This window comes from Xiphias gladius, chromosome 22, assembly GCF_016859285.1.
Source record: "Xiphias gladius isolate SHS-SW01 ecotype Sanya breed wild chromosome 22, ASM1685928v1, whole genome shotgun sequence".
Taxonomy (NCBI): domain Eukaryota; kingdom Metazoa; phylum Chordata; class Actinopteri; order Istiophoriformes; family Xiphiidae; genus Xiphias; species Xiphias gladius.
Window position 1 is genome coordinate 5226440 of NC_053421.1, and position 9345 is coordinate 5235784.

The 9345-nt window shown below is 40.4% G+C and overlaps 1 protein-coding gene across 4 annotated transcripts; it reads left to right on the forward strand.

The window, feature by feature from the left end:
* The first annotated feature begins 1179 nt into the window (after window positions 1-1179).
* LOC120784679 (zinc finger protein 706-like) lies at window positions 1180-8874 on the forward strand. Of its 4 annotated transcripts, none has more exons than XM_040118664.1 (5): window positions 1180-1276; window positions 2959-3035; window positions 6106-6254; window positions 7219-7310; window positions 8194-8874. In XM_040118664.1, exons 3-5 carry the CDS (start codon window positions 6120-6122, stop codon window positions 8270-8272), a joined length of 306 nt encoding a protein of 101 aa, XP_039974598.1. In that variant the 5' UTR covers window positions 1180-1276; window positions 2959-3035; window positions 6106-6119; the 3' UTR covers window positions 8273-8874. The 4 variants fall into 4 exon arrangements, with proteins under 4 accessions (XP_039974598.1, XP_039974595.1, XP_039974597.1 ...); XM_040118661.1 differs by lacking the exon at window positions 1180-1276 and adding an exon at window positions 1300-1444; XM_040118663.1 differs by lacking the exons at window positions 1180-1276; window positions 2959-3035 and adding exons at window positions 3340-5161; window positions 5907-5960.
* Window positions 8875-9345: the final 471 nt, after the last annotated feature.

Sequence of the window (9345 nt, forward strand, 5' to 3'; positions counted from 1 at the left end):
AAGTGACAATGCCTAAGCGTTGCCTTTTATATCATTTAACAGGTTTAACTAAATTGCCTCCATCATTACATTCCACTTTCTTTCTAACTGACTTTATAATTCGATGAAACTTAAATAGTTTCATGTTTATGAATTCAATGGCACCCTGACAAACCTATTAGTGGCTTAAGTGTCTCTAAAAGAACTACATGCGTAAACTCTCAATTTGTTGTCTTTTTTCTTCATCATAGCTTTTGTTTTGGTCCAGTATGTCAAGCCTTTCTCCATTTGGTGGATGGTATTTCATTAGCAGTTTGACTTTTCTACCACAAGGCGCTGTAGGTAGGCACGGTGGGAGGTGTGCGTAAATGTACACACATTCTGAAGTGTAAGTACAAATTGATGAATCCTACAGTCTGCTTGGGGGGGGGCATCTGGATCTCACTTCATTTTGCAATAAGCTTCCCGAAGAAAGTTTCGCTGGGTATGTTCCGTTATTCAGTGAGAGGTTATATTCTGCCACCACTCGGATGTTTTCAGGTGTCGGCGCGGGGGTCCTGAAGCAGGACGATGCAAAGGGGAGGCGGTGGGGATCGTGCATATGGAAAATGTAGAGGACGTGACCAGAGCCAAGCGCTGCAACTTGGTGCCGCTGTCCGAGGATGCACAAGGATACAACATTATGAGCCAGGGCTCATGTGCTGAAGCCTTGAAGAAGGCAAAGGAAGGAGGCGTGAACAAGAAAGTAGCCGAAAGACGAAAGAGAATCTCCCGCAGTGGGCAGAGCAAACACTGTGCAAGAAGCATGGTCACGCAGGTGTCAGGCAGCGGAGGGGACTTCACTTGTGGACAAGAGTGAACTTCGTTGCGTTTCTCCGCAGAGTGACTTTTATAGAATGAAAATGCTGTCTGTCCACTGAAGTGTGATGGTGCCTCCTAAAGACTGTCATTGTGGTCATCCGCGCACTTCAGCGGAACGCCAGAAGTTTAGCTGCGAATGGTCAAGGTTTTAAAAAGTGTGTTCATGAACTAGTCGTTTTTGTGTTCGAGAAACCTGACTAAAGCCACACTTCGACCGTATAATACCAGGATCTGCCTCCGTGGGATGCGGTAGATACATTAAAGAAGGCGGGGGTGATTGTCCGAAATTGTCATAAAGTCCGGGATTGGTTAGGCGGGCTTCTCAGTTGGTGGCGCGTGCATGCGCGCACCCGAGCAACCGGGCTGACGGGAGCGAGCGCTCTGGTCATCTGGCGTGTGTCTGCGCCCTTTTCCTGTGTGCGTGGCTGTCCGACCGGTAAGTTTGTGTTTTCTCATCCCGGTCTCTGAGGCTGAGTACGGAACTCGTGTGCGACTATGGACATTGCTCCGGGTTAACTCGTAAACTGCCGAGGGGGTTAACAGAGGTCGTTGTCAGGTGTAGGCGTCGGCTACCTCCGTTGGATAATGATTAATACAGTTACCGGTAAAGGGAATTGATAAGTCACGGCAAGATACTTGAGTAAATGTATATATATTCCTAAACCCTCTTTCTGTTGATAGCAACCATATTGTGTCGCTGTGAACTGCTGTAGCGTCTCCTGACAAACTCGTTGTCCGCCCGCCCCGTTGAAACCCGAGCCACAAGGTCGGCGGGTCTGTGATGTCGGCAGGATTGGTATTGATAGGAGTGTTAGCATGCCTCCTGATAGTAGCATTTGCATTTATCAGGCTCGTAGTTGGATTATTACTTTTAGTGTTTGCATTGTTAGTAACTTTAACTGTGTCAAAACTTTCATGGCGGGGGGGTCTGCTGTACCGCTGTGCTGCATTAAGGCTGAATCAGCGAACGAAACGGTTAAAGCTGCATCCTGTCTCCTGTCGGGTGTGTTCCGACCCACGGCCCAGGGCGAGTGCTATCCGAAATCTTTCTCAAGCCGTTCCCCCACATTTTTCACAAATAAAAACAAATGCCACTAACTATGGAAATGTTCCATGAAATAGCAGGTGAGAATTGTGAAAGAGCAACACGGTGTGGAGACTTTAGTGCTCACAGCAATTGAATGGGGACGCAGATACGGATAAAAAAGGAGCAGTGATTGAAGACCTGGTAGATGGTAGATTGTTGGTTTGTTTGAATAACAGCAGTGGTACAATGATGAACATATGATGTGAGAAATGTTATCACATTCTTACATCTTACATTAGTGAGAGCTCATTGAACAAGATCTAATGAGTGGAAAGTTCCAAACATCTCCACAGTTTGATGCTCTTTAAATATAAAGGCATTTTCAGAAAAAGGTCATCCTCACAGTAGATCGTGCTTTCCCAAAGATGAATTTAAGGAATAATGTTCAGAATTCGGAAAGAGTATAAATATGGAAGATGATATGGATAAATGCACAAATACAATTAAAGCCTCAATGTATGTTCCAAGAAGTAAAATAAGTGGTAAATGGAGAGTTGTAGCTTGGTGGAGTGATGAGTGTAGCAAGGGCATAAAAGAACAACATCAAGCTTTTTTTTTTAAATGGCGAGAAAGAATTTCAATCAATAATAAGTAATCAATTATCAAAGAATGGGAGTTAGGGTTAGGTTAAATCAACAAAGTGAAAAGCATGGAGGCAATTCCGCTCAAGCATGGGGGGGGTCCAATTAAAAGAGGCATGGACAATAATAAAGAAAATGAGTGTGCAAAGAACATCCGTACTCCTGTTCTAGTTGATGGTAAAAAATTATAACTAGTGAGGAAAAGGCTCATTTGCTTGGGAGAAGTTTTGCAAGTGTGAAACCATCTTGAGGACAGGCATAGACAGAGGAAAAGAGAGATATTAAGAGAAAACTCTCAAGTGAACAGTGTCAGAGATGGAATTTACAGTTTGAGCTGAAAAAGGTAGTGGTAGTGGTTATACCGTTCCTGGACAAGATGAAATATGCAATGTGATACATAAAACTCTTAACACTTACCTGATAATGATAATATCTTGAATATTATTTTAGATGTGTTGAACAAGATCTGGGACGAAGGAAAACCCGTGGGTGGAGAAGTGCTCTGAAACTTCCTTTTGTTAAACCAGGTAAGGACCCAGCCAATGCAGGTAACTATAGACCTGTAGCTTTAACATCATATTTATGATTGTGAAAAGACTAGATTACTTTTTATTTCATAAACAATCGCTTAGCCCATGTCAAAGTGGATTCCCTAGAGGTAGATCTACTACAGATGCTTTAGTGAAGATGAGTAATGATGTGAAAAAATCTCTTCACATGAAGGAAGTAATGGCAAGTGTGTACTAAAATACTGAAAAGGTATATGACTATGTGGAAAGAACAGTTACTAATTAAAATGAGTCAGCTTGGTATTCGAGGAAAGATGTATGACTGGATAGTAGATTTTTTTTTTTTTTTACTACATCGTACTTTCAGGGTTAAAGTGGAATCAGATATGTCTAGTGAGTTCAAAACAGAAAACGGAATTCCTCGAGGAAGTGTAATTAGCCCTATCCTTTTCAATATTATGATTAATGATATATTTAAGAATGTAAATAGAGATAGAAGTGCTTCATTATATGCAGATGATGGGGCAATCTGGAAAAGAGGGAGAAATGTTAATCATGTGATTGAAAATCTTTCAGAATACTTTACACATTGTTGAAAGTTGGCTGTATAACTGGGATTTCAAGGTTTCATTTACTGAATCATTTTATACTGGGGGCTGATAAACTATCACTGTTAAATGTATACTGGGCACTAATAAGATCCACTATTGATTCTGGAGGAATAAGTTTATGGAAAAGCATGTAAAACAATTTTACAAAGATTACACAGGTTTCAGAATACAGCAATAAGATTATGTTTAGGGGCTGTGAGAACAAGTCCAATAAACGCTCTGTGCTGGTGAGTAGTTGTTACATGTTAGACGAGAGAAACTACCAGTAGTGTATAGCGTTTGACTAGAAGGATGAGGAAAGGAACAGCCCGCCACTGAGGCTTTGAGTTGTGGGGAGTTGTGTGGGGAGTATACTAAGGTAAGTGACAGAGGTTATGGATGGCGTATAGGTAAGAGTGTAGAAAAGATGGGCATGATAGAGTTAAACTACAGTCCATCTGTTGTTTTAAGCAATGATCCTCCATGGATTCTCCCAGATCCATATGTTAAACTACAGCTGGGAATTGGTGTATATATATATATGCCAGAATTTACTGTTAATATACATCACAGACTGACTGATAAATTGTCAATATTTTCAGCAGAAATCATTGCAATTATTTTTGGCCTTCAGTGGATAGAACATGTACAGTCATTACAGTCATTACAGTCAAATGGTCGGATTCAACAGTGGCTCGAGGAGGTGTGGTATCAAGGCAAACGGGCAGGGAAGATCTCATGATAGAAACTCCCATTCTGTTTTTAGGATTACAGGGATGGGTTTAGAAATGTAATTTTGTTGGGTCACTGCTCATACGGGTGTTAAAGGTAATGGACAGGCAGATAAATTGGCAAAGAAGGCTCTCAAAGTATATTACAACCAAGTGATAAAAGTTTCTTATGGTAGGGGAAATCATTCATTTGAATTGCCATAATTAACGCCTGGCAGAAAGAATGGGATACAGACAATGAATTATAATAGTTATATAATAATTATAATAGAGACTACAGAAGGCAGTCAATGTTAAACACTTTAAGGGAGGATATCGTAACCACAGGCAGCAGATAATCATAACACGATTAAGGTGCAGGCATGCAGGTTTTCAGTCCATGTTTTATATAATGGGGAAAAGTCAAATGAATCTGTGTCATCGGTGTAACACTGGAAGATGTAGAACACATTATCATGCATTGCAGTAACTATAATTCAGAGAGGGAGACATTAAGAAATATAGTACATGAGACAGGGCAGGAATGGAGTTTAAAATCACTACTGAGCACAGGACGGGAAATCAGAAGGGGTTTGGTAGGTTATATAATACAGGCGGGATTAGGAAATAGGGTGTTATTTTTTTATAGACCAGTCGGTATTTAGGTGATCTAATGCAATGACTTTACACACTCCGACACAGTAGGTGGCGATGTGCACCTGTAAAGTTGGTTTTTGATCCGCCAGTCAATGCAAAGAATTGGCGGGAGGTCCGGAGGACTTAATGTAGCTGTTCTTGAGTTTGATTTTGTGGCCGTCTTCATTGGTGCGTTTATTTTTCACTGGTAAGGCATTTACAACATGTGGATTATGACTCTCAATAACTAATATCTATCAAAATTCCGATTTTTCTGTATGTGTCCCTCCAGAAATTCTACCCTAGCGTCAAAGATTGCAACGGGCTAACAGAAAGCTTGTCTCTCTTAATCAGCAGAAAACGAAATGCATGTTATATTTGTGCGTTGACGAAAAATGCACCAAGTTGTTACCGAGACGACCCCGTCTTCCACAGTAAACCTTTTCAACCGTCGCACTCAAACTAAACCCTCGGTGTAGTCATGGTTACCCCCCTCGACCAGCATTCTCACATGTCGCTGGCTAAGGTGGGACGGCCGTATGAGAGCAATGGGTGGATGACGCTTTCAATTTAAAAAAAAGTTGCCGAGTAAGCTAACAAAGTTACACGCGAAGGAAGTAATGGTCGCCCCTCGCGCAAACAGTTTCTGTTCATTTTGGGGATCGCTGATTGACCCAAGGGTATTAATGGAAAAATAAACCCCAGTGGCCGTGTCAGTCAAAAGCGAAGTTAATATAATCATAGCACTGGCCCAGTTCTGGTATTCCGTCTATAACAACTTTGAATATATGCAGTCTGATTTTCTTTGGGGAAATTTCCAAGTTAATTGCCTTATCCCTGTGACCCAAAAAAGCGGCCATTAACCTAGTTCTGAAAGATGGTTCGCAGCCACTGCTGTCTTACACATTTTGAGGGCTATTGATTTCATGAGACAGCTGTCCTTAAATTTTCAGTCATCAAGGCTGTTTATCTGAAGCCTCATCTGGTGTAACTGCTTGGCATTTCCAGTAAGTACAGCTTTCAGTCCCTTGGTGCTTTCCATTTTCCTGGAAGTCATTCTTTGCCGGCTAGCTTTTAAAGTCTCTCTCAGTTTCTGGCTCATCACCTTCTTCGTGGTGTTGTGCTGACCAAGTTCCTGTATAATTTCTTCAGGTCTAGCATCAGATATGGCCCGTGGGCACCAGAAGTTCCAGTCCCAGCAGAAGAATGCCAAAAAGCAGGCAGAGATCAAGAAGAGCAAAGGCCATGACCAGAAGGCTGCAGCGAAGGCTGCTTTAGTATACATGTGCACTGTGTGTCGGGTATGTGCTTAGGCGCAAAACAGAACATAAAATTATTGTTATGACCTTGATATCATTTAACCATGATGTTAGGATGGAACTCAGGCAAAGGAGCCACGTGCCTCTCATACTGAGCAATATTAAATTGCTCTCAAAAATTAAACTTGTTTAATGAAAGTATGTGTTAAAGTGAATGTATGTAAGTGTAAGTATGATTCAGGCAATGCCTGTACCATCTTAAGGGATCTGGGAATCTTGAAGCCCTTATACGTGTGCCATTGTAGTCACTCTTGTGAAAAGCCCCTTTTAGAAAGCTGGTTGAGGAGCCTTTGCCCAAATTTCTGTCTTTCCGACACTGTCTGAAGGTCATGCCTTCCTCAGTGATTGTCCATTGTAGGTATGAAAATTGGCTGAACTATAAGTGCTTGATGAACTCTTCTCTCCACATTCCTCATATGGCTACTTCCCCCACTGTCTGTGTTTACTGTTAAATCGCACTGATGCCCTCTGTTTTGGTTGTGGTGAAGTTGTAAACAGTGGCTGGGACACAGATGCAAACTCGCGCTTTACTTTCTCTTTACATGTTTTAACTAAACACTTACCAAGCCTGTATGTTACCTGTAAATGCAATATTTTATTTTCCCTTAGCCTGTTAAGTAATCTCTTGTCCCAGTGGTCACTGACCACCAATGAAGGTAGCTGCTCTGACAGAGTGTTAACCAGCTCACATTTTTAACATCATGGACAGTGCATCTTTTGACCCATCGAGTGATCTTGTGAAAGACCAGAGATCTACCTTTATGGTGCTGTTGATGTAGCTGGTCAAACTGATTTTGTGAGGGTATTACTGTAAGACCTGGGCTAAATGCCTTGTATATTAATGCCCTTTTTGTTTTTTTTTTAAACTAATGTGCTTTTCATGGACTGCCTGTTTAAATGTATATTTTCTAATTTTTTAACTTTTTTCTTCCTCACACTCTCTCAGACACAAATGCCCGACCCGAAGACCTTTAAGCAGCACTTTGAAAGCAAACATCCAAAGTCCGCAATGCCCCCGGAGTTGGTTGACGTGGAGGTGTAAGAGATTCACCTCTGTTTCAGTAAGACAGTTGGGGCGGATTCAGGACAGGCTTCTACATTTTGCAGTGTTTTTGATTAAAATATCTTCAATACAACTTCAGCTATTCATAATGCTGCTTAATTCAGTAATTAATGCATGGGTGTTTTATGCAGGGATGGTACTTACCTTGCATGCCCATGGTCATTTTTCCAGATTGGATTTTTTTTGCCAGAATTTAATCCAGGGTGACTACTGAAGGTAGACACACAGCAGCCAGCTGGCCTCTTTTGGCTTTTGCCAAAAATGTATATGCTTTTATTGTATGCAATATTTTTATCTGATCATTTCTAAACATTATGTTTACAATACCAAGTTGTCCATGGGCTCTCCCACCATTACACCATCTCAGGGCTCCCACTGTTCCAGGACAAGCTTTGAGTTCAGAAGGAAATATGAATTGGCCCTAGCTCAGCTGAACAAAATTGTAATACTGTGATGATAATTGGAAGTTGTCTACAGTCAAATCCAGTATCCTGTGAAACCCATAATGGGTTTTTGACTGAAACTAATTTGTGATGCACCAGGATTGGGGTCTTAATTTCAGTTGATTCAGAGGGACTTTGAAGTTCATAATGTGTTTGGAAAGAAGCTTAATCAAAACCACTAATAAGGTGTTCTTTTGTGTAGATTCAGATTTACTTCCTATATGCACTGATTTTGTTATTCCCTGCCCAGATAATTTCAAAAATTTCAGGACAAGTCTGTAGTTTTTGTTTATATAAAGAATATAAATTAAACACATTGTGCTACACGGGTACTGAAATTGTGCATTGTGTTTTCCCTCAGATGTTCATGAAATGTATTTAGTTCATGTCCATTGTTTAACTTTCTCCTATGCAGTGGAGTTGTAAAATTCTACTCCTGGCAAACCCTTCCATGGCACAGTTTCTTCAGCTATTCTTCTCACAGAGCACTGTGATGACCACATAAAACCTGTATAATCTGTGGTCCTGTTAGAAGTGGGCCGTTGACTGAATTAGGGTGAAGATTAGTTTGCTCTGGGTGTTTTTAAATGATAACACTAATGAGCTACTCCTATACCCCCAGTTTGTCATTGTAATAAGTATGTGGCATAATTGTGTGCAGCACTGTAGTATTTGATCATGATTTTGTTCAATGTTGTATTTTGCAGTATAACCTTGTCTCACACCGTCATTTCAGTGGCCTATGTGAAAACAAACCTTAATGCTGCCTCGTGCTCTTTAATGTTATCCTGTCATTATGGTAGAAAAGTATTTTGACTTTGAACCTGCATTAAAAGTCTGAACTACATTACACTGTAAGTTAGCTTTGTTAATTTTATATAAGTTTCTTTTCATAGCATGCTAACAAAGATTTAATTTATAGAAAGAAAAACTATTTTCTATACATTTGGACCGGCTGGTCATTAACCACTGACATTGTATCACTGTGCTAAAGTCTGGACAGACAAGCAGTCATGTTTCTACGTTTGTAATAATCATATCTTTGTCCATGCAATGTAATGTATAACCTTTTAATAAAGGTGTTACTTTTATATTAACCATCACTATGTTTTGTGTGTGTGTGTGTGTGTGTGTGTGTGTGTGTGTGTGTGTGTGTGTTTTTTAAACTGTATTCTTGAACCGAACTAAAACATGTAGAAATTTCTCTCCTTATTCTTTTTCCACCTACTGCAAAGGCCATGCAGTAAGCGGGAGCTCAATAAGGCAGGAAATTCCTAGTATTGTAATGTCAGGGTCTTTTCTGATCTCACCTGTTTGAAACTAAGAAGTGTGTGTTTCTAAATACACTGCCTTTATTGTTAAATCATTATAATCTCCATCAAATTACAGCGAAAACTACACCGTTTATAAGATGTGCAATGAAGGTGAAAATGTATCCAAAACTGCTCTCCCAGACGTTTCAATTAGTTCTCTATGCCCCATAAATGTAATCTCCGTCTGGGTTTCATTAGTTTATACCTTCGTGAGAGTAAAACAGCCTCTCATCCACTTAGTTAATAATAAAACT

Coding starts and splice junctions, on each gene's coding strand:
- LOC120784679 (XM_040118664.1), top strand. CDS start 6,120: ATGGCCCGTGGGCACCAGAAGTTCCAGTCCCAGCAGAAGAATGCCAAA. Junction 6,255..7,218: donor ACATGTGCACTGTGTGTCGG/GTATGTGCTTAG, acceptor ACACTCTCTCAG/ACACAAATGCCCGACCCGAA. Junction 7,311..8,193: donor GAGTTGGTTGACGTGGAGGT/GTAAGAGATTCA, acceptor TCTCCTATGCAG/TGGAGTTGTAAAATTCTACT.